This window comes from Mesoplodon bidens (genome assembly GCF_964165515.1).
Source record: "Mesoplodon bidens genome assembly, chromosome: 3".
In the NCBI taxonomy this organism is placed as follows: Eukaryota; Metazoa; Chordata; class Mammalia; order Artiodactyla; family Ziphiidae; genus Mesoplodon; species Mesoplodon bidens.
The window spans coordinates 52,992,374-53,011,747 of NC_138178.1; the positions used below are offsets into that span (position 1 = coordinate 52,992,374).

At 43.7% G+C, this 19,374-nt stretch overlaps 1 protein-coding gene across 1 annotated transcript in view; it reads left to right on the plus strand.

The window, feature by feature from the left end:
- The first annotated feature begins 481 nt into the window (after positions 1–481).
- The window catches only part of RAB8B (RAB8B, member RAS oncogene family), a 66,970-nt gene continuing 48,077 nt past the window's right edge, over positions 482–19,374 (plus strand). The window contains exon 1 of the mRNA XM_081229378.1: positions 482–674. Coding sequence (XP_081085504.1) covers positions 551–674 — 124 coding nt within the window. The 5' untranslated portion in view covers positions 482–550. The remainder of the gene's footprint in view (positions 675–19,374) is intronic.

Here is a 19,374-nt window from a genome sequence, read left to right on the forward strand (position 1 = left end):
CCAGATAAGGCACTCTGCAGATAATCCACAGCCTGCGCCAGGGCAGCGGGAAGGAAAGAAAGCATCTCAGCTGCGGGTCGCGGTGGAAGAGATGCGGGATCGGCTGGACTCAGATTCCGAGGTCCTGGATTTGAAAGGCACCAGCACACAAAGAAACGACGAAGTTAAGTTCCGCTGGTAGGGCACGCAGAGTTGGAAACCGGCCCTCCCTGCCTACCTAGAGTGGAAACGCCTAATCCCCGATCACCCAGCCCAGAGCGGCTCTTCTTTTATCCTTTGGGGCCGCGGGGACAGCCTGCCCCGGGCACGCCCGAAGCTGCTCAAAGGAACTACAAGCCCCACCAAACACTGGGGCGCGGGCGGTGATGACGAAGCCTCCGCAGATTGGCCATGCGGGGCGGGGCGCGCAGGCCTTCTCCGAGGAAAGGGGCGGGGCGCGGGGCGGGGCGAGCGGCGGCGGCTCAGCGGGCACGCCCCCTCGCCCGCGGCCCCCTCCGCTCCTCTCTCCGCCGTTCCTCTCGCTCCGCGGTCAGAGGGCCGGAGCGAGAAGATGGCGAAGACGTATGATTATCTGTTCAAGCTGCTGCTGATCGGCGACTCGGGGGTGGGCAAGACCTGCCTCCTATTCCGCTTTTCCGAGGACGCCTTCAACACCACCTTCATCTCCACCATCGGTGAGGGAGGGGCCGCGGCCGGGGACGGGGAGTGAGAAATGGGGAGCGGGTGCGAGGGGGCCGGGAGAGAGCGGTGGGAGGGCTTGGGAGCCCCAGGGAAGGGACCCCGGGGACAGCAGGGCTGCGAGGGCAGTGGGAGAGGGTGAAGCCATGAGGGAGGGGGGGTCGGTGGGGACGTGAGGCTGGGGGTCGGGCGGTTGAAAGGAGGAACTTGGGGGCAAAGGGAGGGGAGGAGGAACCAGAAGAACAAGGACTAGGGGTGTTGAGAGAAATGAGAGGGTTGGGGGTGTGACAGGGAGGGGCCTTAGAGGGACAGAGTGGGGGGCACACAGGAAATCTCATGGAGAGAGAGAAGGGAATAGTGGGTGTGAAATGGATTAAAAGACAGGAAAGAGGAAGGAAATGTGAAGGGGGAAATGAAGGGTTGGGGGAATGGGAATGGGAGGCCCATGAAGTAAAGGACAGAGGACACAAGGGACAAGAGAAGTGAGAACCCGGGAATCCGGAAGGAGTTCGGAGGAATGAGTGATCAGGAGGTAAGGGATGAGGGGCACTGGCTACAAGAAGTCTGGTCATAGATATCATGGGAGGGGCCAGAAGAAAATTGCAGGTAGAAGATGAGTTCAGGGGCCAGAGGATGGAATGAGGATACTTGGTGGAGAAAGTAAAGGAGAGCTGGCTGTGAAATAGAAAGGAAAAAGGAAAGCAGAATATACAGTAGAGAGGTTGAGCAAAGAAGAGAGAAGATGGGAAAGGGAGAGGAACTGGAAAGTAGGACTTTCTCCAGTAACTGGGAGCACTGGTTACCATTTTCTCTCTCTTTACTCCCTTTGGATCAAGTGCAGGAGAAAGAGCAAAAAGTGACTAATAATGAGATACTGTCTATGGAGCATTAAATTGTTCTGTGAGTGTTAAGGGGTGTTAAGAGGATGGGTGACTTTGGGAATGGTGTGGTCAGGAAAATGTGGTTCATTCCTTTACTATCTCCTGTGCCACAGCACTTCTCAATTTTTAAAGTTCTTAGCCTTGAAGGTTTAATAATTCTCAGCTGGGGAATTGATCTTACATTGTGCCTGCCTCCCTGTATATTTTCCTTTGGTTTTAATTATTACTTGCTAAACGAATCACAACATGCAATATACCCCTCAGTTACTTTCAATTGATTCTGATTTTTCTGGTCTTGGCTGGGAGCTGTCCCTCCTACTTTTGGAAGACTCTAGTCAGGTAACAAGATCTCTAACTTAACATAAACCTGAAGAAGAGCAAATCAGAACTGGTTTTAAGCTGCCTGTACTAGTGACCTTAACATCATTTCCCTTGTTAAATAGCTGCGGTTAATTAAGTACCTTAAGAATCTTAGCTCTTGGTTGTCTGGATAATGTCATGGCTTCTCATAGCGGCTCACTTAAGCATCTTTCAAATGGTTCTTACAGCATATTTCGCCATGAATTGCTGGGATTATTAGGGGGCTAGTGCTATGGTAATGAGTTATGTTTTAAGGATAATTTAGCATTTATAAAAGAATATTGGGGCTTAGAGCACTCTTCAGCCAAGCACTAGGAAAGGCTATGGTTTGTTTGTTCTGGCGTCTTTCATATGGATTGAGTGGTCTGAAACGTCCCGGGTGTTATGATGTCTGGGCTTAGGGAAGTTTGAGTTGCAAGTTCTTGGCAGTCATTCTTGAGTGGGACTTTTTCTCTTCGGAGGAAGCAGATTTTAAATGTCATGTCTCAAGTATATTCCTAAGAGATTTGATGGGAGCTGTTGCAGCAACCAAAAGGCGTTAATTTTTGATGCTGGTACTCATTTCAAAACCCCATAACCCTTTTTCATTGTGGAATGCACACTGCAGTCCAGATGGTAAAGGACGGTTTCTAACAAGTCGAGTGGGTCGCCTTTTGTCCGTTCTATGAGTGACCCTCCCAGAAGTATTCCCCTGCATTGAAAGTGACTGAATCTCACTGATGCTGTTTCCATTAAGCTCCTTAAATGACTTCTGCTTGTTTGTAATAGTTTTATTAGTTTCCTCTTTTTTGGTCTTAATTTTTGTCCCACCTTTTCTGTGAGGGTGCCTGCTTCCTTTTACAATAGTAGCTTTGAAAAGTTACCTTTCGTTCTGAAGGAGTACAATCTTTCTTCCGTGGATTTTTAAATTTATTTTTTTAATGATTGAAATTTGGTTTTGTGGAGGGTTGCAGCTATTAAGGCAGGAAAACAAGTGTCCTGAAAGAGCTTAGAACTGGAGGTAGATGTTAAATGGGGTGAATCTCATGTGTCATGTTGGCCTTTGTATTTTCCGTGGGGTCGATGTGGTAAAGAGAGGCTCTGAGCTGGGTCTTCAGTTGACACGGAGGGGGGGAAATCCCATGCCTCTTATTTAGCCCCAGAGCTCTGACAGGAAGTGGTGGCCCACTGCCTTCAAAGAGCACAAAAACTGTACATACCTGCAACCTAATGCTTTGGAGTTGAAGTTAAGCTAGGAAAATAAGGTGAATGTTAACATCATTCTAGTGAAAAGTTCCACACACACTGATCACATAGGCTTGGAGTGTCCACATCTCTGGCAGCAATATCTACCCCCCTCCAGCCGTCACCCCTGTTTCCAGGTGATCTGAGGTTGCTGAGGGGAGAGTTGGTGGCCCATCTCCTCCCAGTCATAATTATTTCTTGAGGCACCTCAGTGTGGAAGTTTCCAGGGCTTTTCTGACTGCCACATCATTGCTGACAAAACTTGATAAGGTCTACGTCCCAGGAATTGTCCATTCCTTAATGGGCATTTCTTACTACATGGGGTTTGTGTGTGTGTGTTTTGGGAGATATGTATGGATGCCTGTTTCTTCCCATGGAGATACATTTACAGTCTTAATTTTGCTCTATTGAAATTTAAGTAGTTTTAAAAAAGGACATCTGCCACCTCTAGACACTGTTTTGATAGGGGTTCTGCATTCATGAAAGGAAGGAGACAATTAGTCATTTTGATTACAGAAACAGTTGTCTCACATGCTTTTTTCTTTCATGTATCTAAGGTTCTGGTATCTTCTCTGATGTCCCAGCTCCCCTCATTTCCTTTCTGCTCTTGGGGGTGGTAAAGGGTACAGTGTTTTCAACTGACTTGTTGGGACTCTTTTCGTATATCAGTCAGATAATATTTAACTTTGGAGTAGGGATGTTTTCTCCATTTGAAGTTGTAGGCCCAGTGTCTAGGACCAACAACCAACTAGCATTTCAGTTCCAACGTTTAAGAACTGAAAAAAAATTTTTTTGATTGACTCCCCAAGCCCCTTACATGATCATTAATAATGATTAATTAAATGTATATAAAATGTAGCATTAAGACAACTAGGAAACGGTAATACCGTAGCTCTGAATTATATTTCCTATGGGGTGTGGGTACATTTTAATATTGATGCGAGGGTCGTATCGATGTCTTGGAATGGCCTGTACCGAACAAGGTGCTGGGAGAACAGAAAGAGAAAACCCAGCCCTGTCCTCTAACAGGACAGTCTAAGCTTCCTCCCTTAACTGTCTCTCCCCTGCCCTGCCCCCTTCTTCCTGTTAGGGTATTTCCTGAGTGGTTTTATTATTTAGTATAGTCATAGTTTGACAGCAGAGTCTTAGAAATTATCTACCTTATGCCCATGGCCCAGTTTTATAAGTAAGAAAACTGAGCTTAGGTTGATACTGTCAAGATCACACAGCTGGTTGTAGAAGAGCCTCTAGTGAAACCCCAGATTCAAGTCTGGATCACTTTTCACAACTGAGCTGCTGCTATTTCTGATCAGTATGATCACCACCATAAATTCAAGTCACCATCTTTTCCAGGGAGGAATTCGATTTTGCACATTTGCTTTTATGTGAGGAAAGTTAAGGTGTTCCCATTTGGAGTGCTGTATCACTTTAGGGAAACAGTAAATGCTAAGACAACTCAGAGTCCTATAGGAGTTTATATGGGCTAACTCGGCGTGTTATAACTGTCCTTTGCCCTTTCTATGTCTGTAGTTTCACATTAGGAGATCAAAGTGTATCCTGCCATTAAAATTCCTTCCATGTGCAAAATACCTAATGACGTCATATTAATGTGTGCTGATAATCGTTGCAACCTAATGCCTAACATTTTATTCCCTAACATTTTTATTCCCTAACATTTTTTTCTTGGATTCACTTAACTTTCATTTAGGGGTTGGCAAACTATGGCCCACAGGCCAAATGTGGCCTGCGGCCTGCAGCCTGTTTTTGTGCAGTCCACAAGTGAAGAATGGTTTTTACATTTTTAAAGGTTATTAAAAAGTAACGCAAAACAAAGAATATGCAACAGACACCATATGTGTCCCACAAAGCTTAAAAATATTTACTAACTGTTCCTTTACAGAAAGAGTTTGCTGACCCCAGCTTAAAATTAAAAACTGTTTTTGGTTGGTAGCAATTCAAAGTTTTAATCAAGACTGATTGACTGAAAAGCAAACTTTGTCATATTTACATTTTTATCCAAGATGATATCAACATTTGGCTGAGCATAATCCAGATATGTAGTACAAGTAGATTTAATTTTCATAGTTGTTTTCCGTGGTTTCAACCTCTCAAACAAAAATATGTAAGGGACAGGCAACTTCAAATTGAACAGTTTGTACATAAAGCCTTATTTTAATGTCACTGTCTCTTTTTTTTTTTCCTCTTGTGAGTGTCAGTACTTTATTTTGGCATGAAGACGGGAAGCTGGAAAATACACTGTATTTAAAATTTTCTTGGTTCCCCCTCACATTGTGGAAACCCCCTCCCCCCAGAGCTAATCTGTTCAAACTCAAATACTTAAAAATTACAGCAGCAAAACAAAAGCACAGAAAAAAGAAAACCGGATGGAGAAGGTAGCCAGGCCAGTAGTGTCACTTGGTGTGGACGACTGAGGTGCTGAACAGGAGCTTCTGTTTCTGTTTTTTCTTTTCTTCCTCCTTTCTCTTCAGAGAGGGGATCTGAAGTAGCCGGCGTGTCCAGTTTCGTGAAGGCTGCTTCAATAGCTTGGCTGAAGGAATTCTGGAAACTGGGCACAGGAGCACTGTCTGCGTTATCACTCTCCCCATCGCTGTCCACAGTGGCAGGAGGACCTAAGCTGTTTTCATCTTTCTTTGGAGCAGTTTTGGACCACACATCTGCTTTTGCTTTTCCAATTCTCAGCATCTGGGCAAAGGAAGGGAAGGGAGAGTCTTCTTCCAGACCCCTAAGGCAGAATGAAGAACTGCCCTGACTGGCGGTGGGTGACAGAGGGGTCAGCAGAAAGTCTGCTTGGGAACCTGGACTTCTGCTAAGAGGAGAAAGGGAGAGAGCCCCATGGCCCTTTCTTTAAAAGCTGTCGATAGACTTCCTATCTAGGTGATAGCTTTGAAAAGAACATTGTTTAAAGATTTTAATACTTGATCATAAAGGGTTAAACTCATCTCCTCAGTTAGTGTTCTAGCGAATGCAAAAAGCTATTCAACAAATCAAGGATGGAGATGAGTCTTGGAGACAGACCTAGATGTGTCTTAAGAATAAGCATACTTTAACAAAGAGCTTCACCAGCTGTTCCGCATGGCAGCAAACCAGGGAGGAGGTTCTCTTGGCAACAGCACCAAGATTGTTTGGATCCTCTAAGAAAAGCTGGAGAGAGATAGGTTTGGATATTGTCTTAGAGGAAAATGTCTGGTCTTTGAAGACAAGGAAAAATTTAGCAGTTGATATTTTAGTGGAATCTGATAACTGAACCTGGAAGGAACCATGGAACCAGAAGTGGGAGACCAGGGAGCTGCCGACATGGCATGAGGACGTGGCTGGCTCTAGGTCAGACCTGCCTGCCTGCACACAGGACCGTTCTGGAGACCAGCACTCTGGTGTGTGTTAGAATGACTACGTGGGAAAATTCGGCAGGAAAGAGTTTTCATAGCAGGATGAGAAGAGGGTGGGAGTGGGGAATGGGGAAGTAGCTGTTAGCTGGTGAGTAATATTGTGGAACATAACATAATATGGATCTTCTGAAATTTAAGTAGCCGATGTAGCAGCTTGGTTCATGTTTGGTGTTAGGGAGATTGCATGGTCAATTAAGAGCAATAGGTCTGGGGTCAGATCAGGGTTCATGTCCTGACATCTGCCGTTCCTACATCTCTGGCCTTTAGTGAGTCAGTTGTCCTTCTAGGGCCTTAGTTCCTTTATCTGTACTAGAGTATACTAATACTATACCAACTTTTCAGGGTTGATGTGAGTTCCCTAGGGCAGGAATCAAATCTTATTCACCTTTTAAGTCTCCAAGGCCTCTATTAAATGACTAATCAATTGGATGAATGAATTATGAAAGCACTATATGAGCTATAAAGCATTGCTTAAATTTTAGTTATTATCTTTCCTAATATTTTAGATAACTAGACGATGTCTGAGGCAAGATTAAAAGTGCTTAATTTGGGGCTTCCCTGGTGGCGCAGTGGTTGAGAGTCCGCCTGCCGATGCAGGGGACATGGGTTCGTGCCCCAGTCTGGGAAGATCCCACATGCTGCGGAGTGGCTAGACCCGTGAGCCATGGCCGCTGAGCCTGCGTGTTCGGAGCCTGTACTCTGCAACGGGAGAGGCCGCAACAGTGAGAGGCCCACGTACCGCAAAAAAAAAAAAAAAAAAAAAAGTGCTTAATTTGAATTCTCAATACAAGAATGGTATTTCCCCCACTGTAAAATGCTGCCTTTCTATAATCAGTTTTAAAGGGATATTTTAGACTCTGAAAGATATTTCACTTGTCTTTCAGTCTCCATAATAAGCTATTTAACACCCTGCTTCCAACCCCCCAGTAACATAAATACCAAATAGAAAATGAGTGAAATCACTGGGTTTGCTTTAGAAGAGCCATTTCAGCTTTGTCTCTGCCCATTAGCTTCAAACAGTGCAACAGATGCCTATTAACAGTTTCATGCCCGGTTTTAATTAGCAGATGGAGCTATGTTTGTGTCTGTGTTCTGGCCAGCACTGTTTGAGTGACAGGGTAGTGAGTGGTTTGGAATTGGGCTGGGCGTTTGGGTTGAATAAAGCCAAATTCTATTTTTAAAAAGATGAATATAAACATTTATTATATAGAACCGCTTGTGTATCTCAGTGGAACAGCATAGTGTCTAGAGTAAAACTAATGTTTGCAGTTAAGTTTTCTCCTCTTATTATCCTTTAGAAATTACATAATATGGAAAAATACCTTTTTATGGCTTAAATGAAGGTTTTTGGATAGTCTTGAAACTATCATGTAGTGGCTTTCTCTGAAGATCTGTTTCAGTATTTTGGTATAGTGGGTTGAGGACTGTGCAAAGCTGGGACGAAATGGGGTTCAGCATGAACGTCGATGCTGCTGGGTTGGTAGCTGCCTCCCAGCATGCTGTGCTGTATAGAGTTCTGAGGTCCTGTCTGAGCTCAGCAAGACCGAGGGCTGTGATAGATTCCTGATGTGGGCCATGGGCAATGGACGTAGAGAGTGGATGGCAACATCCCACATATTTGCTCTCTATTTTCTTTTTCTTTTTCTTTTCTTTTCTTTATTTTTTTTGGCTGTGTCGGTCTTAGTCGCGGCACACAGGATCTTCGTTGAGGCATGCGGGATCTTTCATGAGGCATGCAGGATCTTTTGTTGCAGCGCTCTGGCTTCTGTGTAGTCGTGGTGCACGGGCTTAGTTGCCCCGCAACATGTGGGATCCTGACCCAACAGTTCCCTGACCAGGGATTGAACCCGTGTCCCCTGCGTTGGAAGGCAGATTCTTTACCACTGGACACCAGGGAAGTCCCTGCTATCTATTTTCTAAATTGAATATGTAGTATCTGCTGTCCAGTGTGTCATGGTTAAATTTCAGTATTAAAATATTATCTGCCAATGACTATTGCATATATATATATTTTTTTTTTAATAAATTTATTTTTGGTTGCATTGGGTCTTTGTTGTGGTGCGCGGGCTTCTTATTGCGGTGGCTTCTCTTGTTGCGGAGCACCGGCTCTAGGCATGCGGGCTTCAGTAGTTGTGGCTCGTGGGCTCTAGAGCATGGGCTGTAGAGCACAGGCTCAGTAGTTGTGGCGCACGGGCTTAGTTGCTCTGCGGCACGTGGGATCTTCCCGGACCAGTGTCTCCTGTACTGGCAGGTGTATTCTTAACCACTGAGCCACCAGGGAAGTCCCTATTGGATACATTGTGTCTGGAGATGTGTCCTTTTCCTGTGTTCAGTTTTGACTTTTGGGATTTTCCTTACTTTGCGTTGAATTATTAAGAACCTTAAAGGAAGTAGGTGCCTGGTTGTCCTTAGAGGAAGAAATGTCTGCACTGCTTTTTTTTTTTTTAAAGTTACTTAGTTACTTAGGACTTCCTTAGGGAAGCCACATAAAGTGATGGAAACAACTTGGAAACAGTTCTTGCAGCACTGTGACAAAGTGTTTTCTTGCTGTCTTGCCTGTAGCATTCAGCATCAGTTTAATTAGGCACTTTGGTATTTACCTGTTGCTGAAACTTTGGACATTTTCCACAGAGCTCTCATCTTCCTCAGCCCAGAATTTTAATTCTTGGCTCCCAGGAGAAAGTGCGAAAGCTCTGCACGTCCTCATATTCATTAGATTAGGCTTGCTGTCGCTAAGACAGGCTGGATGACAGTGCTGCTTGCAGTCCCATGACGGCATTGCAGGATTTCAGAGCACTTAGCAGAAGCTCGGTTAGGTATGGAATCCCACCTCATCATGGTAAAAACCAACCACAAAGTCGTCAAGCAGTATGTCGTGTTTCACAGCTTCCTGCTGGCAAAGTTGGGACTGGCGTGACTTCCCCACATCATGTTGTAATTCTGCATATTTGAGGGAAGAACTTGGCAGTAATTCGTTTAATAATTCATAGATATTTTCCTGATGTGTAAAGTAGAAGGGCAGTCTCTAAAATGTATGATCAACTTTTGACCTGAAATATAGGGTGGTCTACTTAAAAGTTGAATTATAAGAGTTCATTTCTTATGACCCTATGCAATATTTGTTTAGCTGGAATAGGTATTGCAAAATAGTTTAATCTCATGCAAATCTCATACACGAAATCCATTACGAAAAAAATAGTTTGCATTGTGAGATGTCAGTGACTAACCCTACTGTAATTTGTTGCTTATGAATTTGGATGGGATAGCTGTTTATGTTTTTCAACAAGGAATTTTTTTTTCTTTTCTTAAGGTCTCTGAATAAAATCTTGAGATAGCATGGAAAACAATTCTTTATTGAGAGTTAACTGTTCCATTTTTGGAATGATTCAGACCACTTTCTCATTTCACTCTCCATCCAACACCTCACCCCTATCAGGGTTTGGGGAGAGGGGAATGGATTGGGGAGAGAAGAATGAAAACAGCATTCCACCCTCCTCCTGTATCAGTTTCTTTGACTACTTGTTCAGTCTCTTTTGCTTTTGTTAACAGTTGGAGTAAACTGTTGGGTGAGGAGTTAGAAACTTCTGCCTAAGATATAGTGACTTTTGACTGCACTGCTTTCTTACATTGTTTAAAACTAAATAATAAAAAATGGTCATAACCATGTCTCAGTCATAACCAGCAATGAACAGAGTAGGATGTTGTCCATGAACAAAATAAGTTGAGTGAGTGCATTTCCTATTTTGTCTACTTACTTTTGTTTTGAAAATGTCCAGTCTTATAGAAGCATGAAAAATTAACGAAACAAGCAAAATAATTTCTTTCACATCCACAAAATTCCATAACAATTAAATTTAAAAACATGTATATATAAATATCGTCAGAGGTGTGTCTCTGTCTTGGCCCTTCAACTTCGATAAACACCATTGTGTTTTATTTTCTGTTGGAATCTCATATGATTTACCACATTTTTTTGGTCAGGTCATCTCCTTTTTATTGCAAAATAAAGTATATAGTACTCTGAAAAACAATTGTTGCACGTTTCCAATCAGTGATGGCACAAGTCCTTCCTAAGGACATTAGACCAGGCCTGTTTTCTCATTGTGAGAGGCAAGTTCAGGCTTCAATGGTCTTCAGTCTCTTCTGGCTGCAGCATTCTGTGAGTCTATGAAATCAAGTAGTGTCTGTAAAGAAAAAAAGGGTTTGTCCTTTTTCAGTTAATGATTGTGGGGAGGTTTCTTTTTGCAGGTACACGCTAAGGTTTTGATGACATGAAGACAGAAGGAAGAAGAAGTAGCATTAGTTAATTCAAGCTGAGCCTATGTTGATCTTGTAATTTGATTAAACTTTTTATAGTACCAAAGAGACTGCTTAATGTTTTTGAATCCTGTCCTTAAAAATGTCTTGGTTTAGGGCTTCCCTGGTGGCGCAGTGGTTGAGAGTCCGCCTGCCGATGCAGGGGACACGGGTTCGTGCCCCGGTCTGGGAAGATCCCACATGCTGCGGAGCAGCTGGGCCCGTGAGCCATGGCCGCTGAGCCTGTGCGTCCAGAGCCTGTGCTCCGCAATGGGAGAGGCCACAGCAGTGAGAGGCCCGCGTAAAGCAAAAAAAAAAAAAAAAAAAAAAAAAAAAATGTCTTGGTTTAAACAATAAAACTAAATGTCACCAGAAAAATAACTATAGTCAGCCCTTTGTATCCATGGGTTCCACATCCACAGATTCTACATCTGAGGATTGAACCAAACTTGGATTGAAAATACTGAGGAAAAAAAACTCCAGGAAGTTCTTAAAAGCAAAACTTGCATTTGCCATGCGCCAGCATCTATTTACATAGCATTTACATTGTATTATTAGGTATTTTAAGTAATACAGAGATGATTTAAAGTATATGGGAGGGTGTGCATAGGTTATATGCCAAATACTGTTCCATTTTATATAAGGGACTTGAGCATCTGCAGATTTTGGTATGCATACTCTTTGGGGCAGGGGTGTCCTAGCACCAGTCCCCCACAGGTACCAAGGGATAACTGTACTTGAAAGCTGTAAAAATATTTCTTTGAGATATATAAAGTATTTTCAGATTACCTCATTTTTGTCACATAAAACATGGCAAAGTAGGTGAAAAATAAACTAAAATAATAGGAAGCCTTTTGCTTCTTAGGTATGCTGAAGCTAAATTTCTGTTTGACAGTTGGGGGGCCTGAGACCCAGAGGCATGGAGATTGTTCAGGGTCACACAGAGCCTGGCCTCGAGCAGTGGTTTTCTGATTTCAAGTCCCTTTTCTCTTACAACTCCTCTACCTTCAATTCTCTTGCCGCGGAAAGACATTGATGGTGTAGCATAAAACCTGGACATAGTAAGTAGTTTGTGGGAGAAAAGTCAGGGATTGAACTAGGAGACGTAGGGTGAGTAGCCATTTGCTTTTGGGCAAGTCTTTTAGCTTCTCGTGGCCTTTGTTTTCTTTGGTCTTTTTTTTTTTTTTTTTTTGGCCTTTCTTGTCTTATCAGTAAAAAGGAGAGGCTGGGGTTGGGAACTGTAGTGATTTGTTAGTAGGCTACTAGGGTCAGACACTAAGTCATTTTCACTAAATTCACTCATTCAGTGAACAGTGTTTTTTAGTCCACGAAATATTGAGAGGAGAAAAGAGTAGCGAGTATCCAGGCAGTTTGAACACAATGATGAAAAGGGCTTCAAAGGCATTAATGAAGAGGTTAGGAGAGCATAGAGGAGAGGTAGAGGAGGGTGTCTAGGAGGGAATGACGTGGAAGTTAAAATCAGGCCCCCAGGACGGGTTAGTTGGGTAGAATGTGGAGTGTCAGGAGGGAGGGCTGTCCCCTGCAGGTGTGGGAGTCACAGCCCCTGGAAGAACTCCTCAAGTGACGGGCATGTGACGAGAGGTCAAGTTGAAGGGTAGTTAGAGGGCAGATTGAGAAGGGACTTTACACCTGTTCAGGAGTCTGGACTTATATCCTGAGAGCAGTGGGGAGTCACTGGGGATTTTGCACACAGAGACCAGTTAGGAGATAAGCAGACTTCCTCAGCTGCCCCTTCGCTTCGCTTGGACCTTCACTGTTTACAGAGTACTTTCACTTACGTCTCTGTTTAAACTCCTCCGTAATCACGTCCATGGACAGAGATTGTCTTCCTGTTCTAGGCAAGGAAGCTAAGGTTCTGAGAGGGGGATAGACTCATGATCAATCAAGTAGGTAGGTGCAGGAGCCAAGACTTGAGTCTTGAACTTCAGTTCTGGACTATAGTCTGTCCACAGCAACCTGCTCCTCTCAGAATGGGCCCTGAAGTTTTCCGTGGGACTCAGTGCCCTGGCACTTAGCCTGTCTTAGCGGTCACTTCCAGTGGTCTGTAAGAACTGTGTAAACTGGCCAGCAGACCCTTGAGAAGTGTGTTGAGTGGAAGGGTGAAATCAGCCTCTCCCTGGACAAGGCCCAGTAACAGCTGATACAAACATGCATCGTGTTGCCTGTTGGCCTGGGACGTCAGTGAACTGTGGTTTCAGGTTGTCTCCTGGTCTCTAACCCAGTCCCTTAGGAAGCAATCAAATATATACACAGCAGAACGGGGGCAGGAGGAGACAGAGTTTAATTGTGAATCCAGCTCTTTTGTGGAAAGGGAACTAATTATGTCAGAAATCTCAGCATTGCTTCTCCACATGGGGCCGATGGTTTGTTATGCTTGTATGTATGTTGTTCGCCTCAGATAGACTGTATGCTAGGAACAGCTGCTTTAATTGTGAGCTTCCTTCCTTTGACAAATTAAACTTCTCCTTAGCCTGTCCTTTCCTTTCTTCCAGGGTGAAATTGTCTCTACTCTGGGTTTTGTTTGTAAAGCCTCGTTCGGCAGTTTTCCTCGGATTCACAGTGACATTGTAGGCCATACTGACACCTGATTTGTTTGCTAACCCTTAGTCTCCAGAACGCTGCTGTGAGCCAGAAAGCAGAAAGGTCCAAGCAGCGAAACTGGATATAACAAAGTCCATTTGCTAATGAACTTGTCTCACTGGGGAGCCCCTGGGTCCAAACTTAGCCTTTGCATTTGATTCATTAGCCTTTGATTCATACAGTGGTCGTTGGAGCCGTGCTGGGGGCCTCCTAGAGACAGGCCACCGGCATCCAAGAGGAAAAAGCAGCAGCATGGCACCGTGGTGGTGACATTGATTATGTGACTTCGGGCAAACCAGTAGCGAGCCTCCCAGGCTTCCATTTTTCTTCATGAGCAAACAGGGAATGTTGTGCTAGATACACAAAAGTCCCTTCCAAAACTCCAATCCTAATTGATAGCTGTGGACTCACCAACACAATGGGAAAAGTAGCCGTAAGAACTGAAGATAACATTGTGTAGATAAAAGAACTTGGGCTTTTGGGACAGAAACTCTCAAATTCCAATCCTGATTCTGCTACTTCCTACTTGAGAGCCTTGGGTGAATTATTTAACCATTTTCCTTATTGATAAAAGGAGGGTACTGACTCTCTTGCAGGAGTTTTGTTATGTTTTATTTCGAGAATGAAATGCATTGTTGTGTGCATAATGTCTTTGGCACATGGGAGATACACAAAAAGGTGTGTCTGTGTGCGACTGTGTGTGGGTGAAACTCAGTCTTGGTTCCCTGAGGGTGGGTTCGCTCCGAGAACCTTCGTGATCCATGGGGCTTCATTGTTCTAACACTTGCTTTTAATGATAAGAGCTTTTACATTTACCTAGTGTTTACTATATATCAGGTACAGTTCTAGGCATTTTACATGAATTAACATTTTTCATGGATTGACCCATTTAATTCTCACAACAACCTCTCAGGTATATTCTGTTATTATTTCCACTATTTCCAAATGAGGTAATTGATGCACAGAGTGGTTGAATAACATCTTAGTGTCACACAGCTGGTAACTGGTGGAACCAGCCCCAATTTGAATCCAGGCAGTCTGGTTCCAGAGTCTATGTTTTTAACCACTATGCCTTTCTGCGCCAACAGTGACTCAGAAATATTAAAAAAGAAACAACAAAAAAAGATTAGCTATCTTTAAGGAGGTGATGTGGTGCAAGGTGCACTGTGGCACTACTCCTTACCAGCTGGGTGACATCATCACATCCTTTAAACCTCCTTGGTCCCTGTCCCCTCTTCTACAGAGAATTGGCGTGAGGCAGTTTAATGAAGTACTGTAGGGAAGCATTTGGCATAGGGCCTCGCACGCAGCCAGGGTCAGTAGGTGGTGAGGGTTTGGTTTTTCTCCAGGTGACTTAAGAAACACCTGCTAGAACAAGTTCCATAAAAAATATGAACGGGGGGCTTCCCTGGTGGCGCAGTGGTTGAGAGTCCGCCTGCCGATGCAGAGGACACGGGTTCGTGCCCCTATCCCGGAAGATCCCACATGCCGCGGAGCGGCTGGGCCCGCGAGCCATGGCCGCGGAGCCTGTGTGTCCGGAGCCTGTGCTCCGCAACGGGAGAGGCCACAGCAGTGAGAGGCCCGCGTACAGCAAAAAAAAAAAAAAAAAAAAAAAAAAAAAATATGAATGGGGACATTTTGGTTGCTTAATGGGGTGTGCTTTAGTTTTCTAGAAAATTAGTCCTTAAAGTTTAGGACTACATACGTTTTACTAAGCTAGAGTGAGAAGTATTTCTTTAAACTCATTTCCAAAGTGAAGGTGATTGTCCTTGGCCTCAGCTGGTGTAAGGAGGTGTCCAACACAGCCCTTGACCTTGGGTGCAGGGTGTCAGTATGATATAAGCAGCAAGTTCTTCAGAACCTTTTAGCTGCTGCAAACTCTCAGACATCTTGAATTCCTCCTTCTGGTGAAAACAAAAACAAAAACAAAATCACCGTCGAATGCCCTGTCTAGAAAGGACAAATGTTTCAATTTAAATATTCCAGCTCAATGTCCTCTGTTAGGGCCCTGAATTTTAAGTGCAGTGAGTTTCTGAGTGAGGTCACCTGAATTTTAATGAGTTCGTTTGCATACATGAATTTGAACAATACATTAAATCTTGAAACATCGTAGCCGATTTTAATGGAGTAAATTACCCCACTTGAAAGTTAGTTAATAGGCTTTTCTTTACCTAATAATCGGGATGATGATACTTTCATCTCAAAAAAGTCGTTAATCATATTTTTGCAATATTGATACATGCTATTATTTTTTTTAATCATTAAACTGCCTCATCAAGAGAATTAGGGAAATAAATGTGTCAGTGTGAGTGTAAAGCGTGATCTTCCCCCCTTTTAACCCTTTCCCCCCCTGTGATATTTAGTACATACTGAATGCTTAAATGTACATGGTAGGAATAAAGCCAAAACTGGGTTTGGTTTTGTACAGTGCTTGCTTGGACCAGGAAGGTGAAGTGTGAGATGCTCCTTACTAGCTTAAAAATGTCTTTAAACGTTATAAAAAAAATCACACACACACATGCACACACACACACACACACACACACAAGGATGGTACAGGAGGTGACAGGGAACAAGTCATGAAGGGGAAGGGCTAAGGAGGATAGCTTTTATTGTGACTGTAGTTGAAAGTACATATGTAGTGTTATGTGCAGGGAAGTGACACATTTAATTTACAATTTTAAAAGCTGCGATGAAGAGGGTTCATCTTGGGGTTTAATGGCACTGAAAAACCATGCCATGGAACTTTCTGGTCCAGTCCATTCCCTAAAATCGTGTTGCATCCAGAAAAGTATTTGTTAAAAATGTTCAGATAGCCGGTCTTACCTCCTAATGAAGCATAAAGATTGTGAGGGTTGGTTCAGTTAATGTTCTGAGCACTCAGATGTGCCAAAATGTTGGAATGAGCGGAAGCTTTCAGGACATCCCATCTGATGGTGACCTTCTGGAGGACAGGAACCATGGCTCGCCTCTTCAGAGCTCATTTGTCTGATGTTCAGGCATGCAGTATCTGTGGAATAAATGAACTAACACCATATATTTCCTTCTGAGGAATGGATTTCGGCTCCTGTAATAGTGAGATCTCACCCATTAGCACATACATAAGCTTCAAAGGATGTGTAATTGTCACCTGTTACTGCTTATGGTCTTTTTTTCTAGATGTGAGAATGATAAAATCAACCTGTTTCTCTTTTACCCAGAGTATTTGCCTATGGTAAGAAATGCCTGCTGACTTCACTTATGCCCATGTGTAAATGCACAGTTTTTGGTGCCTGGAAGGCCCTCCGTAAATGTTTGCGGCGTGAATGAACAGTTGGTGGCCAATGGCACTTTCCAGCTGTTCATGTCTCACTCAAATCACAGCAAGTGTCTCCCCACTTTCCCCTATTTTCCAGCAAAGATCCCATGACCCCATAACAAGAGCTTCCTCAACATCCTTTCTTGCCATTATAATTTCTGCGTATTTTCATCTTCCCCTTGTTTCCTTTCCCCTTCTCTCCAAGGAGCCGGTGCTGACCTGTTGGTTGATGTTCTTGATGTAATACCCTCCTACTCCTGGGGCTGGACCCTGGCAGTCGTCGTCCTCCTCTCTTACATCTTCCCTCTCCTCTTTCTCTTTCTCTGCTGGCCCTTTCTGCTCTGCCTTCAATCCTGTTGAAATCATCCCCATTTCGATAAAGAGATTGCTTAAACTCACCCCTTCCTCAGGTCACCTTTCTCCCCATCGCCTTTCCTTTTGTCGTTTAACTTCTTGAAAGAGAAGTCTTGTCACTTGCACTTTTCTACCATCTCCTCACTCATTAACGCCTTGAAATCCTGCCCTGCCTGCTTCCACACTGCGCTCAGGTTGTCCTGTCCTCAGTGAGCAGGCCAGTGGCCTTTGCTCATTCCTCATCCCCCTTGGCCTCTCAGCAGCACTTGGCACCGTTTGTCACTTGTTCCTTGAAACTCTTCCTCCACCAGCTTCCAGGAATTGTCTGCTCAATTTGTTTCCTACTAACTGCCTTCTGGTTCCAGTGGCGGTCTCATTTTGCTTTTTAATTGAAGTCATTTTCCAAGTATCTGTTCTCTATTTTTTTTTTCCTTTTTCCTCTTTTGGAAATTAGACATTCTAATGCAAGTTATAATCACAAACTGCCTGTGTGGTTACTGCGTGAAAGTTTGTCTTTCCTGCCAGATTGGAGGCCCATGAGTGCAGGTCCCAGGTCTGCTGGTCTTCAGCATATCTGTAGCACCTAGTACAGTGCCTGGCATGTAGTGAGGGTTCAGAGATGCCCAAGTGATGAGGGAGGTAAGCTTGCCCCCTTCCAAGCCTTCCATGTCTGACTCTCCAGCATCCTGTCTCATGTCCCCACCCTTTCCCGAACTCCTGCCCTGTATGTCCCACCCCAGCATGAATTCATTTCCTCCTCTTATCTAGTCCCCTACATCTAGTACCCTTTCATGAATTTTCATATATCTGTTGATACTAGTCATTTTTTTTTTCATGTATCTAGGTTCGAAATCTGGAAATCTCTTTGACTCTGTCCTTTTCCTCAAATCCTATTCAATATATGTAATCTGTTGCTAAGTCCTTTCCATTCTTCCAGCACCCTGCTATAGGCCCTCAACCCCTCTCATCTGGACTTTGCAATATTCTCCTAGGTGGCCTGAGCACTTCCAGTCTCACTTGGGCAGCAGCACCCCCCCTACCCGCTCCGTTCCATCCCACACATTTTGATCAAATTAATTGTGGAGCATAGCCCTGATTATACATCATGTTCATCCCTTACCCCTCCCCGAAAAAGTCTTATTCTTCACTTTGCCGAATTGAATATGTCTTCCTCAGTCTACCATTCCAGACAGATCCCTACCATGTGGCTTCACCTGTATTTCCTTCAGCTCCTTACAGGAGTCCTAGACTCTAACCCACAGACTCCTACTAAACAGAGGTACCCGGTGGGTAGTGACCAAGTTTTCACCTGACCAGTGTAAGGTTACTAGCTGCCCTTGCATGAGAAGGAATGCCATTTTTAAGTTTCTGAGACGATGTGCTTCCTACATTTTTGGAATGAAAATGCTCCCTTACTTATAAAATGACGAGGCTAATAGATAGCCATTATTTATTTCATTATCATTTGCAAAACAAAAATGCAGTAGAATTCTTGCTGTTTTGTTTCTCTGAGGGAGAAAAATCTTTCCAGTCCAGTTTTCTCCCCAAGCAAATTTTATGGAATACACAGTTCCTAGCTTAGTATGTTCTGTCTTTTAACTTCTTTCATTCTCCCTACAACTACCCTTCTTTTTTTCCTGAAGATTTTACTAATTCACAAAATTAAAGAGTCTAAGAATCACTGCTCTGCCAGAATGGATGGTTCCACGAATACACCTCATTCTGCCTGTTGACATCCTACCTTTCCTTCCTGATGCTCCTCAGGTGTTAACTTTCTTTATGCTGCCATGTCAGAGCCTTCTCTCCGCCCCCTCCCTGCACTAGAAGATGCTTTCTCTTTCCTCAGTGGTACTTTATGCCCTGTAGTACTTCAGACTTTTGCGTGGCACTTCCCGTGTTCTTCCTGTGTTAGAAGTAGAGCCGGCTTCCTTCTCCACTTTCCCAACTTCCCACTCCCATGATAACTTCGTTTGGGGCAGAAGCTTGTTTTATCTTGGTGTTCTCTGCATTGTCAGACATTGTCCTTGGCACATAGTTGGTGCTTGGAAAAATTGTCATCAAACTGAAATTTCAGGATGATACTGATGAAGTGATTAAGTAAAGCTCTCATCTTTGGGGATAGGGGTCCCCTAAAGGTACTAGTTCAGAATTTTTTTCTTGATGATTCCAAATTACAGTCACTTACTAAAACACGTTAAGAATGATTGTCCGTTTATCTTGTAAAGATAAAATAATCTTAGACTGCAACTCTAGATATCCCAGTGTGGAGTGAAGG